Source organism: Lonchura striata, chromosome 1 (assembly GCF_046129695.1).
Source record: "Lonchura striata isolate bLonStr1 chromosome 1, bLonStr1.mat, whole genome shotgun sequence".
NCBI lineage: Eukaryota > Metazoa > Chordata > Aves > Passeriformes > Estrildidae > Lonchura > Lonchura striata.
In genome coordinates this window covers 103,798,786-103,819,892 of record NC_134603.1, presented here as the reverse complement: position 1 = coordinate 103,819,892, position 21,107 = coordinate 103,798,786, and the positions used below count along the sequence as shown (strand labels likewise).

General features: G+C 38.9%; 1 protein-coding gene across 1 annotated transcript in view; it reads right to left on the bottom strand.

Annotated features, from left to right (window-relative positions):
* Nucleotides 1-13,727: 13,727 nt before the first annotated feature.
* The window catches only part of SUGCT (succinyl-CoA:glutarate-CoA transferase), a 339,298-nt gene continuing 331,918 nt past the window's right edge, over nt 13,728-21,107 (bottom strand). The window contains exon 14 of the mRNA XM_031503930.2: nt 13,728-14,063. Coding sequence (XP_031359790.2) covers nt 13,900-14,063 — 164 coding nt within the window. The 3' untranslated portion in view covers nt 13,728-13,899. The remainder of the gene's footprint in view (nt 14,064-21,107) is intronic.

The following is a 21,107-nucleotide window of genomic DNA, read 5'->3' as shown; positions in this document are numbered from 1 at the left end:
TTATACATTCACAGCAAGAACATAACTTACCCTTTAAGCACTGCAAGTTTTCATCTCATGGCTTTTTATTGGCAAAAATGCCTTATCTCTGTATTCAAGCAAAAAGTTTTTAATTATCTAGCCTATTTAGGTCAGGTACCTACTGTCTAGACACACCCCATTCCTTCCTTTTACATTCTGTAGCCCAGAGCATTATAGCACATATGTCACTTGCTCCACAGAAGTGAATTTTGGTCTCAACAGTATCCCAACAGGACACTAATGGCAGAAGTCATCACAATCTGAGTTGATACTCTGAATGCTTCAGTGAAACAAAGAGACATACTAATTAAATGCAGATTAGCATAAAATATATTTGAGTCCCAAACAGACCTGTGAGGCTCAATTATCTGCAAAACAGGAGCAGAACTTTGACCAAAGCTTTTTACTGATGGAAATACTAAAGCCTGCACTACATAAAAGGAATACCTGATGTATCACATACCATGAAAAACAATGAGTTAAAATTAATGGACATATGGAAGACACATGTGTAAGTAAAAATTGAGGGTTAATTACTCATATTGTACTATACAATCAATGAACAGAGCTTAAATGTCAACTTGAGCTCCAGAATTTTCAAGTCAGCAAGAGTCCACTACTCATGTTGAAGAACTAGATTAATTACATGCACCAAAATGTTTTAATAACACTATGTGACAAGAAAAAAAAAAAAGAATAAAAACTTAATCAAGTCACATAATCCAAACCTACATCCAATTTATAAATAAAAACAAGAGGAAAAAAAGAAATATCATTTTTAGAAATTGATTGAAAATAGAATTCTAGATTTTTCCACAAGAAATTAAGTTTAAGGAAATTTTCGTGTCACCAGAATCCCGAAATGCAAATTTATTTTCTTCAAGGATTAGCTGATTTCCTTCAGAAAAAGATATTTTTCAAAGGTAACTATAGCATACACATTAAGTAGTATTAAAAAAAAACCAAAAAAAAAAAAAAAAAAAAACCAAAACAAAACAAACAAAAAAAAAACCCACCAAAACCCCACAAAAAACCCCAATTATTTCTTCTGCTTTTTATGAAGAAAGGTAAGAAAGGTCAGGAAACACCAACCCCCTATTTAAGCATGCAAGTTTTTTTCCTGCCTCTGTAACTCTTGCCAAAACCCATTCTTTATCTGAGGCAGATAAAGAATGTGTTTAATGTAAAGCACCTTATTCTTCTAAACACCCACGTAGCTTTCTGAAGGTTAACAGATGCATCAGAGAGAGTAACAAGACACTGAACTGAATCAGAAAGGTTTTGAAAGTTTGATTGCTTTGTTATACTGCTGTTAGCTGCCATGCAACCAAACAAAACCAGTGCTCCTTTTGAGGAAAACTTTTGCCATCTACATCAAACTCAGAAGAGTGAAGTGTCATGATTTAAGTTCACTACAGGTTACAGCAGTTTCTTTTTAGGTATCTTCCAGGAATCTGTTTTCAAAGCAGAAATGTATGTCCTATAGTAAGAGAAATAGCACTTCACTTTAGCATCACTGTTACACCAGCTGTGTCCCTCTGAGGTGGATGGATACATTTCTAGCAATGACACCAGAGTGGAAAAAAATGGCTGTTGAGACCACACTCCACAGCTCCACTGCATTTGTGACTAAATGTGCTCTTAAACAACATGGCATTGGCTGTGTTTCACTGGGAGGCTAACTTTACAGCCTTCAACACCTAAGAAGCAGTATTGAAAGACAGGGTATTACTGTCTAGTGGTGAGCGCTGCCATGACAGACACCAAACTATCACAGTTGAGACAGCCACAACACAGAGAGTATCATCATACAACTTCAGAAGGCTGCAAGCATCTGCTTATCTTGTCCTTCAGCCCAACCTTTTATACCTCTTGTGTTCATGCATTGCGCCTGTGTGCCCTCTGTTCCCTTTTGTGATTGCTCAGTGCACCTCAGCACTCCGTGTCTCATTGCTTTCTATACTGCTCACCTGACCTGCACTGCTGTAACCCATTAGGGATGAGGCTCAGTCCAGCCCCACTCCCAATTACCACAAAATGCACTGGTGTACCTACACCAAACTATAAGTTATAGCCCTCTAGTCATCAATTGTCTGCACAGAAGTGCCCTGCTGCACATTCCCATCAGTACCATGTATGGACTCTCTGTGGATCTGGTTCCTCCCACAGAGTGGAAAGGCCAAGTGAGCATGATATCTGCAGTTTCCAGGGGAAAAAAAATGGAAAGCACAAGTCCAGCCACTGGAGTGAGCAGTTTGAAGAACGAGACTTAGTTAAGTTCCCCACCACCTCTGCTCTGATTTGGCAAGAGTTAAAGAAGTTAGAGGATTAGAGAAAACAAATGTCCTGTTATTTTAGAAAAGTTAATTCCTGAAATGATTGCTGCCAGGGGTCCACAGCAACAGAACAAACAAGAAGAGAGAGAGTCAGGGTAATTATTTCCTATCAAGTTGGCATACACCCCAGAGATTGTTCAGCAATTCTCCAGGATCAGTGAGAAAAAGTCAGCTGTGGGAACATAGCCTTGCCTTTGCAAGCATCAGCAACCTTGTAAACACTGAGTATAAGTGCTCTGAAGTGAGCTGGAACATGAAACCGAGCTGTGTTCCCAGCTGGTGTGCACTGGTGTCATTCCACCCACAGAAAGCTGAGCTGTGTGGTTCAGCTCTCCTCTTGGAACTGTGCTCCCAGGTACCACCAATGCTTCCAGTTGCAACACAACTGCACACAGACACTCTGTGGGAATCCCCCTCTCAAGCCTGCATAGGCAGTTGTTTCCCAATTGCAGCATCTGCAGGACACACAATTCTTTGTCACTATTTTAGATCTCACTAGGGATGAGGAACTAGACTTAGATGGGGCACCTTCAAGTTGATCTGCCACAACACTGGAAGCACTGGAAGAGACATATTTGCTCCTTTTCAGCAATAAAAAAGTTTCACAGGAAGGTTAATTTTAAGTTAACCATACAGGACTCCCTCTGAGCACCACAAAGCAGAGCTAAAAGTCAGGACAGAAACCAAACAGTTAAGCTGCATTCCTCTCAGAATACCCATTAAAAGAAAAGCCTTTCTCTTTAGTCAACTTCAAATCCAGTATTCTGCAAAAGTGAATTAGAGTGGCTGGAACAGAGCTTTTCTAAAGCAGTTTACATTGGACAGATCACAAAAACAATAATCACAAAACATGCTTTCTGTGAACCTTCCAAATTATCACATTTCTTCTTTTGACAACTGAAAACATTCATAGGGTGGGGGAAAAGACTGAAATCTAAGGGATAAGTGTAAGGCGGTTTTAAGAGCTGATGATCTGAAATAGGAACAAAAGCAAAAAAAAAAAAAAAAAAGGAAAAAAAAAAAGAAAATTTGGATCTTTTGAGTGTAGCCCAAACCCATAATGATAGAAGAAATCAGATACTTTCTTGGTGACAAATCCCAAAAGCACAACAAGAAAGACATCTACTTTCCTCAAAAATTTATAGCTATGCAAAAAGACTAGTTTTTGATATCACTGTAACATCCTAGTAAAATCAGCACCTCATTATTCTGATCAAACACACAGAAATGCCTGATCAAGGGCAGTCCTTGCCCAGAGACATTGCAAAGCAACTGGATAAAAGAGAACAAGATGAGGAAGTGTAATAAAGAGAAATCCTGGGTGAAGCCAGTCAGCAAATTGCTCAGGGGATGCCCTTTCTGCCCTCAGATTACCTGCCATAGATTTCTGAGCATAAGTGTCAGGTGAGAGTTGTCATTGCACCCTGGTTTTTTACACTTGTGGACCTGCAGTGCTGTTAATGTTCTGGCAGTTTTGCTGGCTTTCTTTCCCATAGGCAAGCACTCACAAATTTGGCATGACAGAGTGACCCAAATCATACAGCTAACAGCCAGCAGCACCTACCCTGCTCCACAGCCTAGAAGCCTTCCTTCATCCCTGCCTGGCTTTAAAAAACATCTTGGCTGCATCACAATCATCTCCTTCCCAAGAAAGGGACAACCCCAAATTTCAACTTCCAAATACCCTACAAGGCCTTCCCCCTTCGGGTCCTCAAAAATTGTTGTTTCTCCACCCTGGGCCTGCACTGAATCCTCCCTGCAGATGTACCTCTCACCAGGGGTAAGGTCTGTGACCCACCTGGCTCCTGACACACCCTGCTGTGTGCCCCTCCTTCCTGCAATGCCCACCACCGCCTTCCTTGCAGGAGAGGGAAGGACACCACAGATACCTTCACCTCTGCCTTACTGCTGTGTTTTGGAGTTGCTCTCAAAGGAGTCAAACTGCAAGTGCACCCACAGACACCCACAGACAGCTGGTCTTCCTGAGCAAATCCCCTGTGCATTGGCAGCATAGTCTGGAGATTTAAAAGCAAGGACATTTTTCAGATGGTCATGTCTAAAATAAGTATATTTTGAGCCCAAATACATTTTTGCATACTTTCAGTCTCTTCAGAACCTTAAATGGGAAAATTGAGATTTGAGCATGGCAGGCTTAAAGATAAGTTACTGACAATAAAGTTGAATAACACCCTGAGCTCCTGATTTTATTTTCTTTGGAAGCCGTTGCATTTCCACCCTGACTTGCATGGAAGCTGAACATTTAAACTGTATGGCTTGATGAGACAATGTAGATAATTTAATTACTCTTCATTTTTCACTTTGAGTGCAGATTGCTAAAACAGAGTATTTGCTGAAATCAAATGGAATTTATTGCTCTGAATGGCTGATTTCAGTAACTAATCAGCAAGGCCCAAAATGACAGGTTTAGCACGTCTTCAACAGTTTAAAATTTCTTCTGTATTTGAACGTGCAAGATTTCAATCCACTTCTCATTGCTGTCTGTTCTTCTGGAGTTCAAATATGTCAGTATTTCCTGGAATGCATATGAGCATTACAAATAAAATCAGATTGAAACTCACTTTTAAAAAGCTTGGCATTATTGAGACCTACTTTTAAGTGTAGGCAGATTTAATGTTAGTTTGTGTCCAGGAAGTTCAGAGAGCTCCACACGCACACCTTGAAAGCAGAAACAAACCATCTGAAATTAATGAGGTAAGTGTGGGTTCCATCTTTATATCTGGGAAAGGTGGAGTGAAAAGTTCAAAACCAAAAACTTTATAAAATCAGGACTATTAATTAAATGCTGAGCCAGAATGTATCAAAGGCAAGGAAGTAATTCCATGTGCTCCACTTGGCATGGGATCAGGCCCTTCATTTGAAATTTTGCAGAGTGAGGAATATGGAAAACAACACAGTGTTACCTTCTGCTTTTTAAAGGGCAAAGTTGCTTGTCCACCCTTCTAGAGAAATTCTCTAATTGGGAAAACAGTCATCACATACCACCAGATCAGGGAACTGATTTGGAATAATTGCCTAGGTAATTTGAACACATTTTCCAAGATTCAAAGACCTTCATTTACATTTAGACGTCCCTGGGTTCCTCCCTGCCCTGGTTGTGGAGGTAGCTATGCTTGATGGTCTGTCCATATGTCTCTCCTCCCCTATGTAATTTCACCCCTCTGCTTGGTAGCCACCAGGAACACTCCAGTGGCCAAATAATGAAAGGCCTAAGACCTTCCTGCAACCCTGCTAAAATGTGGAGACAAGGCTAGCCCAGGTCAATGCTAGTGCTCTTTGCTTTTTTTATGGCTGGGGTCATTTACCACACCTTTAAAGATATTTATCACTATGTGACCTACCACAGGGATCAACTGCAGATTTTTCTCAGTATACCAAGGCCATTCCCTTCCTTCCTACTCTATCCCTTCTCTAATTTTATTTATTCTCCTATAATTTCTTATATGTTTCATTATATCTTTCCCCTTTCTTCTCACTCCTATACTCCTATTTTCTGTTTTCCTTTTTTTCTTGTTCTTTTTTTCTTTTACCTTTTTTTTTTTTTTTTTTTTTTTTTTTTTTTTTTTTTTTTTTTGCCTTGCCTTCCTTCTATTTTTTTTCTCTGCCTTAGATGTAAAACCTTCTTCTTTTAGCTTCTACTACAGCTGTCAGTAATTCTTCCTGGGAATATACATTGCAGCTAATCTCCTTAACCCTAAATTCACTATCCCAGTCAGAAAATGAGATTAACTTCCTGAACTTTTTGCAGTTGCTGCCAGAAAGGCCAAAGTCTAAAAGCTTGTGATCCCATTTTTATACGTAAGCAACCACTAGGTACAAAGATACTATCTGTTTATACCCAAATGATCTGTGGAGGTCTTTCACAAGTCCTTTGGGGAGGTTTCTCTCTGTTTCAGTAATGGGAGATTGGGAAACTGCGGTTGTTCATATTGGTTTTACAGGAAAAATAGAATGTCCTCACTTTGCAAAAGAATTTAACTTCTCTGCTATGCTGCAACACATGCATTTTTAAATCAACACAATGCCTCTGCAAGACAGACAATGGATTCCATCTGTCTAAACAGAGATGGCCTCTGCTATCAGGTCAGCTTGCAATCTTTACTTTGTCCTTCTGAAAGTAAAGGAAAGTCCCTAGGGGAAGGGAATGGGACTTGCCCAGCATCAAACAGGAAATCTGTGGCATGCAGATTTTCTGATAGCCCTGAGTTTGCCCAACAACCACTGGATCAGTCCTCTTCATGTGAGACTAAATTCTTTAAAGCTATGGGAGTCAAAAGAGCTATGATAAGCCAAGAAGTACTGTATCTGCTACTGTATCTGCTACTACTAATCTTCATCCCCCCTTAAGAGTTTTGTTTTTCTCTCCATTTTCTGTGAAAAATTTGAAGAATTGTCTGATTTTACTTGTAGAAAAAGGTGGGGAATGCAGTTTAAACCTGTTTTCTGTCACGTAATGCTTATTTTCATAGCAATGTAAGTGTTCACATCCAACCTATTCAAATACATGCTGCATAGCATGAAAGAGAAGCTTTTTCAATTTAGCTAATAGCATCAGCTCGATCCCATCATCCAGCTGCTGATATCAACAACCAGATATTTCAAAATCATCATTATAATTCACTTCCAATGTTTTCCGAGAAATAATTCCTAGAAGTATCAGTTCCCTAAACCTAAAAGAACCAAGCTGGACAAATTCTGGGCCTGCAAGGAAGGCAATGCAATGACCTGCATTTTATTCCATGGACAAATACGTACCAGAGATATTGCCAGCCCTTAATAAAAAATCTTGCTATAGCTTCTTTTCAAGTCGCATCTAGATATATTATTCTATCATAACATTCTCTTCAAAATTTTTAAACTGTTCTTGATTATTTTAGGGTCTGATTCTGGAGTTTTTTGAGTGTTTAAGGCTGGCAATAGTCAACAGTTCTCACAAAAAGCTACACAAAAAATGGTTATAATTCCTTTCTTCTCCAAATGCAGTTCAATAAATGAGTATTCTACTGATGTCACTAACATTGCTAACAGCATGGTCATTAAGGCAAGTACAAATACCATATAAAGCCTTGTGCAGCATTTGATGCAAGAAAGAGGTCAATTTTTATATCATGATTTAAAGTGAAAGTGCAATGACCCTAGCAAAGGAATAAAAACCCTAATAAAGTAAGGCTTCTAGATGAGAGCGCAGGAAAGACTGCAAGCTTTTACCATAGGAACTTAAAGTAATGAGGCTTTGTGTACCTGAAATGCACACACTCATGGCACTGAGGTTCAGGCTCCCTACTGAAATAAATGTGAATGTCCCTTCATTGCATTTAAAGGACAGTGGATTAGGTTTTTAATTGTCCAATATTTATGGCACAAAATAGATCTGTAATGTATTCGAACAGTTTTCATGCTTTAGGAGAATGAATTCAATGGTCAGAGGTAACATGTTTTGGATATCTGTGCTCTAAAACTTCACAAATACAGCTGTAAATGCAAAGGAGAGAGGACAACCGGTGCATTAGGAGGCAATTTGAAGAAAGCAAGCCCATAAAACCACACAAAATGAGTCAGCAAGCAGGACAGACTTCTCAAAAATGTTAACAGTTTCAAATTTGTTTACAAATTAATACTTCTACCAATTTAACATCATTGACTAAAAGTAACAGGCCTCACCAGGTCTTCAGATGAACTTAATGTAGTTCATATTGTTTTGCAACCAGGATCTGTGGTCATTCAGTTTGGTCATGTAAACTTTTGTCAGACCTGTTACAATCAGAACTGTTCTACACAGGTACAGGGAGACTGGGGCTGAATTCAAGGCCATCAGCCCTACGACCATACTACAGAATCTGGAGTTTTCTCTCAACACGGAAGCAAGTAAGTCTTAAGCAGTGTTTTTTCTCTTTGATCCTGGTTATTCTTAAGGTTCTTTCTCTATCTCATCCTGCTCCCCATCAAACACTAAGGGAGTGTTTAGTACAGTGGACATGATACGAGTGGGCAGAACTGCCTCAGAGTACAGGCAGTTGGACAATGTTGTTTGTTCCTGAAGAATTCAGAAAATTGGTACCCTAGTAACACCTGTAGAGGTTTGTAGAGTGACTGCTTCATTATCCTATTTTTCTCTGACTAAATTGTATTTCCCTGCTTTTTCTGTTTAAACTGTATAATCAGCACAGTATACTCACAGAATGAACATGTCATATATCACTGGTGTCCCAAAGCCACCTAGCCTGAAGACCATAGAGGCATGAGACACTTAAACTGTGACTTTCAGAAAACTCTGCAGTGGCTTTCTTGAATCAGTACTTTGATCTTTCTGCTAGAAGTACTTACTGTTGGCTTTGGGAGAGAGAAGCCTTTGATGGAAATATAAAAAAAAAATTATTAGAGAACTGTCACTTTTCTCACATTTGCTTTAGTCAAGGCTCAATCCACCAGGAGAAGAGAGTCTCAGTGGGAAATGTAACACTGCTCTGCATTTTTATACACAACTTTTTAATGTAAAACTTTACCTTCTCCTAATATGGATATTTAAGAAATGGGAGCTACCTGTGCATTCCTCTACCAGGTTACACATCTTCAAATTTCTTTTTATGCTTAAAATGTCTTTTGGCTAGTTTGAGGTAGTTGTTAGGCAAATATTTAACTAGCTGGAATATAGAAGCAATTGCAGTGAAGTGAGCTCCTCCTCCCCAGTCTGCTACCCTGAATACCATGTAATTAAGCAGTGTGACACTGCTCACTATAAATTAAACCACATCGAGGTTTAAGGCAGGCAGTTTACTATACTCTTCACACTATGATTTTTAAGACTGTATTGATAACTAAGGACTAATTGTGCCTTACTAATTCATTTTTAGCTTGAGGGAATAGGAAAAAAAAACGTGAAAATCAACAGCTTGTCTCCATCTTAAACCTTGCATGGGTCCCCCTTCATTGTTTAGCACAGTCTGAGCCAAAAAATAGATCTTCTTTCAAAAGTTTCATGGATCCTTGGTATATGTGATGCCAGGCATTTTTCTCATGTCTGTTCCAAATTCCAGTCACAACAGAAACATACAGCAATTGAATTGATTGATTGTCAGTTTTAAAAAGGTTGCTGTATCACTGTCTACCACTGTATTTTAATCACATTGGCCAGTATCATGGAGGCCTCTGTGTAGAGAGGTTACTTGATCCTACAGGAACTGCTTTAAGGTTGGTTATTTCTTTTCACCAGCTAATAATCTTTAGCATTTTATCAGGTCACATTAAACTAAATGTACAAACAGTTAAGAAAAGTACTGTATCTGGCCCTCTTTAATGTCACTGACATGAAACATGAGCAGCTGTGCCAGCATTCCTGAACGTAGTACTTTATGTTTTCCCTGTCTTTTGGAAATTAAATACATTTTAATATGTTTTGGGGAAATAAATATGTTTTAGTACAGAGCTATAATGTTAGGAAGGTCAAAGGATTAACTGTGTCTTGTCATCTAGACAGTAAAAGAAATCAAGACCATTTCAATTACAGAGATGCCTAGCTGCCTTTTATCTCCAGGTTCACCAGGGCTGAGGATTTACAGTGCTCTGTGAGTGGCAGAGCTATATGGCAATTTAGTGAAAATGCTCTCCCCAATTTTTGAGTACACATGCACACTCCCTGGAAGAACTATTTCTGACTGCTATTTTAGCCTCAACATATTGTCACTAGGTATGTTTGGGACAAGCTTTATTTCTGAAGAACAAGACCAAAACTCTGATTAATGTCATCAGGCATCAATCTATTTCAATGAACTTAAAAAAAAAGGATTTTCATATTTTTTATGCAAGTCATGATAAAAATATTCTACCTTTCTCTGTTTTGGATTTTTTTTTAATATTAAAAGATATAAAAATGACAAAATAATTTTTATTTTTATTTTATAGACCTGAGAAAAAAGAGCATTTCTCTTCATCACAATTAAGTGATCCTCTTTTAGAGACTGTTCTTCATATCAATATGTCTCCACTGGCCTTTGCATATCATCTGGATCACTGCTGAGGCTGGTGAGCTTCTGGTAGCAGATTGATCTTCCTGGCCACTAACCAAAAAAACCTTCTTTTGTATGTCAGTTCCAGGGCACCATTGCAGACAAGCATGCGAGGACTTCCCAAGTGTGTGGGGAGGTCCTGGGGAAGAGTTACCAGGAATAAGATCTATGCAGGAGGGACAAAAATGCATTACTGTCCATCTGACTGTTATTTGATTAGAATTTTCTTTTGATGCATTAAAGTATCCCTCAGTGAAATCCTCGGGCTATGCAAAATCCTCCTGAGTCTGCCTGACCAGTTTTGTAGTTTTCTGGGTGATTTATACTTGGTGTAGAGATTTACTAGCTTGCATGGAAAAGAAAGAAAGACAGTTATATGAGGAGGGCTGAAGAAACATTTTTAATAGTGAAGATAATACAAGAACCATGGGACCCCCAAATGCAGAGAATGAGCCAAAATAGCCATGGACCTGGCATCAAGAGCACATGCCAAATTGGAAAGCTCCTTTTCCAATGGTAGCTAAAGCTTCCTGGCAAACACCTATGAGTGAGTTCAGTTTGGAACTAGACAACAAGTGTGATCTGTATCACTCTTTTACTTTTGGAGTTTTTTCTTAATTTTGTTTTTTAATGCAGTGATGTATAAATCAAGTCAAATTAAAGCAAGTACCACACGTACTCTTACATCATGGCAGCACCAGAAGATCCTTTTCCAATTCAAGCAGAGAAAAACAAAATATTCATTGCCAGAGGCAGCTGTGCATAGTCATCACAAACTACATTTCTTCCTCGAAAGTGGAGGGATCCCAGTGTATGAGTTCCAGAATCCAATGTCATGGCTGGTTCCAAGTTTTGAGGTACAAGAGAAAACTGTTTGGAAATTACAATATTGTCAAAATGCAAGTGAGCTCCAGAGACACCTATTCATGAAGATTCTTGGGAAGAGTGCAGTAAATTTTGTTTTAATATATTTTTCTGTATTTATTTGTTCATTTTTAAAGGAAAAGGGTATTATAACAGCTTAAATATTATCATAGTAATTATTTAAATATCTTCCAAATCACCCAAAACCAAAAGACTAAACCTTATGAAAAGGTAAAACTTCATGATCAGATGTTGGAAGCTAAAGGAATTTCTAGCTTCCAGATACTCTTATTTAAAGGCTTCCTAGATTCCTATTTAAAGGCTTCCATTTATTTCTGACTTAAAGAGTAAGCATCAGTATGTTTGACTTAAAAACTGAGAAATGGTGTCTGAATTTCTCCTGTTACAGTAACTACTGGAGGTAAGACAAAATAATGTCTTCAACTGTCCATTTAGGCATTTGACTGTCAATACAGCAAACTGGAAAGGAAAAATACTAATGAAAAAACAGACAAAGAAAGGGAAACACTGTTTGCATGTGAACTCTGTACAAAATAATTTATGGAGTTTAAAGCTCAATATTCAGCTTATTTAAACCAGCATTACCACATTAAAAGTCAAAGCAGCTTTGCCAATTAGCTAAGGATATGGTGATTAGCTATTTCCATTTCTTGGAAAAGTGCAGGAAAAAAAATAATCTTGATTTTTGTAGAAATCCTTTAACAAAACTAAGCAATATTTTACTATAGATTGTGTATGTGATTTTTAGAAATGTGAAGAAAAGAACTCTTTGGAAAGTAAACCCAGAAAATTTATTTCTGAATGCTATCTGACAGTGTTTTTCATTAATAAACAAAGTTTAGTTCAATATCAGATTATCCACTTTATATGAAGCACAATTCAAATTTCTGCTTTTCTCATTAAAAAGGGGATGTTCCCCTTAGATTAAAAGGAAGGTGGACTATATCAAAATCTCTTCCAATTCAGTTTCAGTTCTTCCCCTATGGTGTCCCAATTCTCAGTTCAGACTTATTTCTATATTTATTTTAGAAGTCACTCTTCCAGGATCTCATGATGTCTTTAGCACATGGATAGAGTATGGTGTTTGGTGCCAGGAATGCAGTGCAGGAAAAAAAATAGAAGAACACAAAAAACAGAGAAAACAAGCAAACAAATGAACCAAAACACTGGGCTTCAAAAATAAGCAACCACAGTGGGGTTCCACTGCAATTTGATTATATAATAACTTCTTTTCTTCCCCCAGAAGGTAACACAGAGTTGTGAAGTTCAAATGTAATACAGAGGATCTTGTTTGTTAGAGTGGAAACAAAATGACAAGCTAGTTGTAATGCCAGGTCTGTTTCTGATACTTTGAGAGAAACATGGATATTGTGCTGAGTGTCAATTTTAGTTTTATTCAGTTCTAGGACTAGAAAGGCTTTGTCTCACTCCCAGTGTGCACACAACAAATGGTAAACCCTTCCCATACACTGAGTTATACTTTAGCTGTAAATTATATACTATCATAGAGGAGCCTGTGATGTCTTCTGTAAGTGAAGAACTGACAGATTGGTTTATAGAGAAGAAAGGGCTCCCCTTTAATATTTTCTTTATTATTTCTCATGGATCAAATTCTTTCAAATTCTTCCATCTTTTTCCACTGCATGGTGGCTTACTCTCAAGAGTGACTCTGCTGAAGGATATGGTATTGTGAAATTTGAGAAAGATCTGTCAACTCTCACCAGATTTTAATCATGTAAGTTGGACTGAGTAAAACATTTGGTACAGATTTCAACCTGTCCTCTCTCCATAATGAAGGTGGTTTGGATGGTAACTATAGTCAGAGACAGGGATCAGTACCTACCCACAGAACCACCAGGCAAGTTTGGTATTCAACATTCAGTATGTGGTTTTCTGTGAACCAGTGTTTAATTAAGAGTACCCTGAACCTTTCTGAATAAATTTACAGAAGATTATTGAGCCACAGTTTGTCTCCAAGTGGTCTTGGAACAGGTATTTTTGATACCTGAAAAACTGTGCCAATTTCAGCTTCTTTCTGCTAACATGTTGAGATTGTCATGACTACGCAATGTAATATAAAGACATATTAGCAATTTGGAATTCCATGGTATACAGGCAAAATTTGCAATGGTTACTCTACTTTTGATCTAAAACAGAGATGAACAAAGTTTTCAGGATGGATAATTCTATTCAAAATCAATCAGATCAGCTACCAATTTATAAATAAATTACTATCTATTAAGACATAAAGCAGCTTTCTGTGAGTGGAGAGTCCAGTATAAAGATTTTAAAGCTTCTGCTTCTTTACACTAACATAATGTCTTTCTGGGGACAAATGTTTAGGCAATTACTGTAGTTATGATAAGGACTCAATTTTCCATGTGAAGTAGAGAGAATGAGTAGTCACACAGGACTGTATAATTACATTTATTCCCAACCCCACCAAGAAAATCTTTCACTCAGACAGAATGTGATTGTTTATTTGATACATCAGTGTTAAAATCATACAAACACACGTGGAAGAAAATTAGGGATTAAATTATGTCTTCTCTTTGAGTCCCATTAGGGAAACTGAAGGGAGCAAAGAGAGGACAAAGTAATGTGAACTCAGTGTAAAGGAATGTAGCTAATGTTCCTTATCTGACCTCATGCTGAGCCACAGCACCAGTGCAAAGCAGTTCTTCTATAGCGTCATCCTCATACCCCAGCACGCTCTTCAGTATCTCCACTGTGTGTTGTCCAACAAGTGGAGGTGGTTTTGGATGTGACACAGCAAATTCACTGTATCTGACACCTGGTCCTGAAAAAAAAAAAAAAACAAAAAAAACAAATAGGAGGGAAATTATTTTCCAGAGTTACTACCCATATTTATATTGATTTGTTAGCTTAAAGGAAAGTACCTCATTTTCCCACCAGTTCTAATTGCAGTCCTTACCATGGAAATGTTATAGTCTGAAATTACAGACTAAAAAAAGATTCCAGTTTGCAATAATATTCCAATAATCCAGTTTTAATTAGTTCACTCAAATGCAGAATTGCTGGATAGCCACCCAACATTACGAAAATCTTCCCATTTTTTCCAGAGAGATATATATCAGGGTGCTTCGAGTCATATTATGTCACCAGTTCCCAACTCTCTGCTACCTGAACAGCAATGCCCAGCCCACTCAGGATGCAATGCAGAAATCCCCACTTTTCTACAACCCTAGGCAGCATGAGTATTAGGACACAATTCAGTGTCATGTTAACACACTTTTACTGATGTCAGAGTGGGGCACAGGCAATGGGTGTCACCATCTCCAGCCACCAGCAGCTCAAGTACCTCTGCAGTGTGCTCCATTATCCTGCAGTGACACAGAACGGGCAGCATGCACAGACATGGTATTACCCAGTTTGCTTTACATGTTTTATCAAAAATACAGGTAACGGTAGCCACAAGAAAATCAACAATGATTTATTTGCTCTGGCAGGAATAATTTGAAAAGTGAAAATGTGGAAGCTGTCAATGATAAGAAGTCTTCTTCTATTGCAGGTAGCCAGATCTCATGTTTTAGTGAACTGATTTCAGTGTAGCTCCCTGCAGACAAGTAGCTATACCCTAAGTACCAGACTCAGAAAGGAGAATGAGTCACAAATTTATGCTGGGATCAGAAGTGAGGTATGCACTCAGCACATGCAATGAAAGATTACCTGCCTCATGAAGAAAGAAAGGGCAATAGTGTCCTTAACTGCCAATTGAAAACTCTTCTTTAATAAAAAACTGAAAAACCTTTGATGCTATTGTCAAAAGGATTCCTCTATTAATAGCAATGGTTTTTATTACATCATTAAAAGGATTTACAAAAAAGGTTATATCTCATTATGTCTTTGTCTATGCAACTACAGCTTTACTTTGAAATGTGAAGAAATACAAAACATTTCAAAAACCAGAACAGTATTTGTTTTATTTCTGAAGAAATAGAATATTGACCAGCAAGGGAAGTGACCTACAGCATGAATTGGTAAATTTACTACATGAAGCTACTACTTATTTGAGGAGAGATGCTGGCAAAGGTCAATCGGGATGGCAAAGGTCAAAACATGACATTTTATTATTTTTTGCCAGTTTTCATGAACTGTAATCAGATGTTTAATACAGTAAAGTATCCACCTCCAGGAAAGACAAAGTAAGACAAAAGGTGCCTAGAAAAACAGTATTTTTCAAGCTGATTTGGTACATTTCTGACAAGTATGCTTCTGGAAGGACTAATGGTTGGACTTGATGATCTTACAGGTTTTTTCCAACCCAGATGATTTCAGGATTCTATATATGGTTTCTGAGTTTAAAAAGGAAAGGAGTTACAATTGAGGAATTGCAGACCTAATAAATTAACTTCAAGTTCCATTCAATACTAGATAAAATAATCACAATGAAAATACTTAGCAGATGAGTAACAGTCAGCATGTACCTCTTAAGAACAAATAGTGTGTGTGATCTCTTGTCTTTCTACCAGGAAAACGGCTGGAGATGAGATACTTCCCATCTAAATTTAGATATCAATAATCTTGATGTAGAAGTTTAGTTCCTTAGACACTCTTTGGAGACACTGAAGATGAAAGTACACACTTAGAGTATCTTCTAAGACACTGGTAAATGAGTAAACCTGGCCAGATGAATTGCGATTGTGTTTCTCCATAGAGGAAAGGGTAGACAAGTGCCTTAGATGAGGACCTTTACCACCCAGACATCAAGCCAGGTGAGGTGACCCTCTGTCATGGCTTAACTCCAGCCAGCAGCCAAGCCCCACACAGCCATTTGCTCAGCCCCCCAGCAGTGGGATCAGAGGGACGATCAGAACATGTAAAGGCAGAAAACTCACAGGCTGAGATAGAGTCTAATAGGGAAAGCAAAAGCCTTGCACACAAACAACAAGAATTCTCTACTTCCCATAGCGAGGCAGGTGTTCAGCCACCTCCCTGGGAGCAGGGCCATGTAACAGTGACTTGGGAAGACAAATGCCGAAACTCCAAAAGTTCCTTCCTTCATCCTTCTTTACCCCGCTTTATATACAGAGCTTGATGTCATACAATCTGGAATGTTCCTCTGGTCAGCTGGGGTCACCTGTCCTGGTTTTGTCTCCTCTCAATCTCCCATGTGCCCCCAGTCTTGCCAGCGTAGCAATATGAGAAGCAGTAAAGGCTTTGTGAAAGCCCTGCTCAACAATTGTTAAAAATCTCTGTATTATCAACCCTGTATTCAGCACAAATCTGAAACACAGTCCCGTACCAGCCACTGTAAAAAAAATTGCCTCAACTCCAGGCAAGACCAACACACTGTTCAACCCATAGGACACCAAGTCAAGATCTGACTTTCAGAAAGAAAATTCTCTGCTATTTTCCATAAACTGACTAAAGAAACAAAGAATCAATCCAAAGCTAGGTGCAATACTGAAAGGGAAATCATATTCAGAGAATTGCTTCTTGGGATCTTCTAAAACAGAACATTTTAAGTGAGCTCCAGAGGAATCTGTTCAGTATGAACCACTTAGCAGTTTATTTTTACCTGGATGGCTGATGGGACTCAGATCTTACCTGCTTAGCTTCCTAAGGACTTCAAAAGCTAAAACTTCCTGTGAAGTACATTTTGCAATGACCTGGCTACACTGGAGAAATAAATAAAGGAGGGTGATAAAAGAGTTCTGATAAAAGAGGGTGAAATTCAATGCTGTCAAACGGGAAGGAATTATGTTTCATTACATAAATACAGGGCAGTGGACAAACAGGAAAGTAGGAATAGTTAGGGGTTATTCTAGATCATAAAGTGAAGATGAGTCAACAACATCATGCTGTTGCGAAAAAGGCAAGCATCATACAGGGGTGTACAAACAAGAGAGATGCCTGCAGGACACATTTTTGCTCTAGTTAGAGCTGGCAAGTCGCAGCTGGAGCAGTGTCTGGTGTGGGGCCCCCACTGCACAGCCATCTGGAGCACTTGAGAACTTCCACAAGACAGCAACTGAAATTTTCACAGGAAACTTGACAGACTGAACCAAGCGGGATCATGGACCTAAAGAGAAAGGCTAGAGAAAAACAACTTCAAAACTGTTTTCAAAAAATTTATAAAAACCCCACGACTACCACTAAAATAAACCATAACCACGCCCCACAAAATCTATGGAAACTTCCTGGAAGGGGAAAGAAATCCTTTATCATGTCCATGATGAGAAATACTTTACTTAAATTGCAACAAAGGAAACTGTAGGAAACTAAAAATAAACTTCTATAATGGTAGGGGTAGCAAAATGCTGAAACAAGCCATGGGAGGAGGTTTCTATCAATCCAGTCTTTAGAAATGAGATTTATTCTAGAACAGTTGATCCCACAGTTGATCTCGGGGGCTTGCTCATGGATTAGATCTCTCACAGACCCTTTTTCACCCACTATAATATGAAGCTAAGAAAGAGCTCACATCAGGGATAAGTTTTCTATTAACTTGTTCCTCTGCTTCTACTCACTTCAAACATGCTGAGTTCAATTTTCAGAGGAAAACTTCAGCGAGACATCAGTACATACTAAAGGGAAAGGTAATATCACTGGGCAATATTTGTATTAATTCCTCTTCTTAGGAGTGAGTAGAAGCCCTAGGAGGGCAGAACTGGCACTAGTGCAAGCCACAGGAATGATCTCTGTGCCAGCTGAAATGCTTGTGATGATAATTTCAAAGTAAAAATGCCCTTTAGAGATTTATTAGTCTAGAAATTCAACATAGCCACAGAACTATTATGCAATTTCTACTAAAAAGAAAAGATACAAAGCAATCTTATTTCAGGTGTGTGTATCTGGGAACCCTTTACAGCGAGAAATCAGCAAACCCTCGAAGGTTTAGTAACTATAGACTTTTCATTTGCTTATGCAAATTTTTGCTAACATAAAAAAATTATAGATCTCAAACACTGGAAATTTTTACAGTGATATTGAAAGACACAGAATAAATTCTCTAAAGAGAGAAAACCAAAACTGACATTGTGTGCAACAGACAGAATGCTTCATGCTTCCCAAAGAAAATTAATCTTACAAACTAGAGCAAGCTGGAAAATTGCACGGCAATTATAAAACCAGTGTCTTCCTTGAGCTTTTATTGTTTGATGCATAATTCATCACGCTACTTTTCACTTTGATAGAGTTATAAAGTTATCTACATTCATTCAAAGGAGCTACTTGCTAATGATCCATCATTAGCGATTCTCTGTTCATTCCTTGTGTAACTTCTACTTGGCTTTTGTGTCAATTAGGAGGGTGCAAAGCTTGCCAGTCAGGCTTCAGCAATCCCACGCTCCTACTGAACAATGCTCCAGGAAAGCAACCAGCAGAATGCTATGCAAATGCTAATTAAACACAACTGCCTTATGAGGAAACCATCCCTAGAGGCAGAGAGAGGTGAACTGCTTTAATTAAGGTCAAAAGCATTTGCATGTGGGTAAGTTACAGGAGCCTTGAAGATGAAAACAGGCTTTTGCTGGGGTAGAGGCAGGGTGTTTGGTGAGAGGGTGTAAGGTGGTGGTCGTCTGTGCATGCTTGCTGTCAGCAAGAAATGCTTCATTCAGACATGAAGTTAAGGCGGCATTTATTGTCACCTGAAAAAAAAAAAAAATGAAAGAATGACTGGTAGCTGTAATTTACCTTTGTCCTATTAAATTAAAAGGAGTCTGTTTCTCTTTTTGCTATCATCATCTCTGACAGTAAAGCAAAGAGTGCTTTCACCACATTTAAATTCTAAGCTAATATTTTGTTATTATTATCATAATCATTTTGATTTTGACACATTGCTAAAATGCATGTTGTGCACACCACATAACCTACAAGAATTAATAGTATGACAGAAAATCAAAATTTTTATCAGTTGAAACCACAATGACAATTGTACCAAGACATCTTGAATGCTTGAACTGAGCCTCATTAGAAAAAATTATTTTTCTTTGGGGCCTATCTACTATGGTACTGCTAAACATCACACTGAGCTATTACTTAAAGATATACCAAACACATTAAAACAAAAGAGAAAAATGAGGTAAAACCACTGGAAAAGATCCAGAAGGATCCTTCCTGCAAGAATGAAATGCCTGGGCTTTGCTGAGATTTGGGGCTGCAGAAACAAAGTCATTTTCACTCTATATGCAGCAGAAATTAAAAGTTGAATTTTAATTCTACTAAATGCACAAAGCATAGTATATAAAAGTGGATAAAGGTAATAATCTTTGCTTTGTCCTGACAAATAGCATTTCTCCAGCATTGTACAGCAACCACCGGAAAACACATTTTCTACAGCACAGGTTAGAGCATCTTGAAACAATCTAACTCTCAAACTATGTAGACAAAATCAGGCCTGGGGACAGCCAGGCTCAAGAGAAAAGGCATGATTATTTGTTATTATTCAAGTAGGATAAGGGGAAAAAAGGGGAAAATTGAGCTAATAGGTATGTATACATTCTGCTTGAAACATATCATCTATTGCAAAAAAAGAGCAATGAGAAACATAGCACCACTTGTTCGTTCTACCCTAGCATACAGTGTAATTTATACAGATGTAGGAATGCAAACAAACAGTATTTGGTTTGCATTGCAAGGTTTTGGCTACAGGGGCAGCTCCTGGCAGCTGCAGGAAATTTCCCCTATATCCAATGAAGCCAATGCCAGCCGGCTCTAAGACAGACTCACTGCTGCATAAGGCCAAGCCAGTCAGGGGCAGTGGTGATAGCAGCTCTAGGGCTTCATATTTAAGAATAGGAAAAAACCTGCAGAACAGTAACCAAAAGATAGAAATGATAATGTGTGAGAGAAATAGCTCTGCAGATGCCAAGTTTGCTGAGGAAGGAGGGGCAGAAGTTGCTCCAGGTATCAGAGCAGAGATTCCCCCAGAGCCCATAGTGAAGACCATGGTGAGGCAGCTCTGCCCCTGCAGCCCATGGGGATTCATGGTGCAGCAGGGACCAGTCTGCAGCCTCTGGAGAACCCCAAGCCAGGGCAGACTGAAGGAGGCTGTGACCCCATTGGAAACCCACACAGGAGCAGGCTCCCAGTGGGGCCTGTGGAATGGTGGAAAGAGGAGCCCACGCAGGTTTGCTAGCAGGACCTGTGACACTCTGGACTTCCACACTGTAGCAGGTTTGAAGGGCTTCAAACCATGGAAAGGGCCCACCTGGGAGCAGTTCATGAAGAACTACAGCCTCTGGGAAGGATTCATGTTGGAGAAGGTTGTAGAGGACTCTATCCCATGATAAGAACCCCACACTGCAGAAGGGAATGAGTCCTCCCACTAAGGAGGAAGGACCAGCAGAAATTTGTGATGAACTGTTCACAACCCCCATTCCCCACCCCCCTGCACCACTGTGGGAGAGAAGGTAGAGAATCAGGAATAAAGTTAAGGCCAGGAAGAAGGGAAGGGTAGGGAGAAGGTGTTCTTAAGATACAGCTTTATTTTTCATTATCCTACTGTGACTTGATGGGAAATAGATTAATTATTCCCCAGGTTAAGTTTGTTTCGCTCATGACACTGATTTTTCTGTGTCCTTATCTCAACCCCTTCCCCTGACCAGCAGAGGAGGTGAGTGCTAGGGAAGCTTTGGTGGGCAGCTGGTGTGCAGCCAGAGTCAACCCACCACACAAAACAAACATGTATGCCTCTTTCAATAACATGGTGTTGCTACACAGCAGTTTTGCAATTCCAATGAAATATCATCAACAGTTAAGAATGATGGCCCAGAGCCAACACACTTGCACGCAGATCCCTTATATGCTACAGGTCAAGTGTTTGGAGCACTGGTTATGAAACTGGCCTGAAGGAGATCAGCAGGAAAGAAGCAGAGAC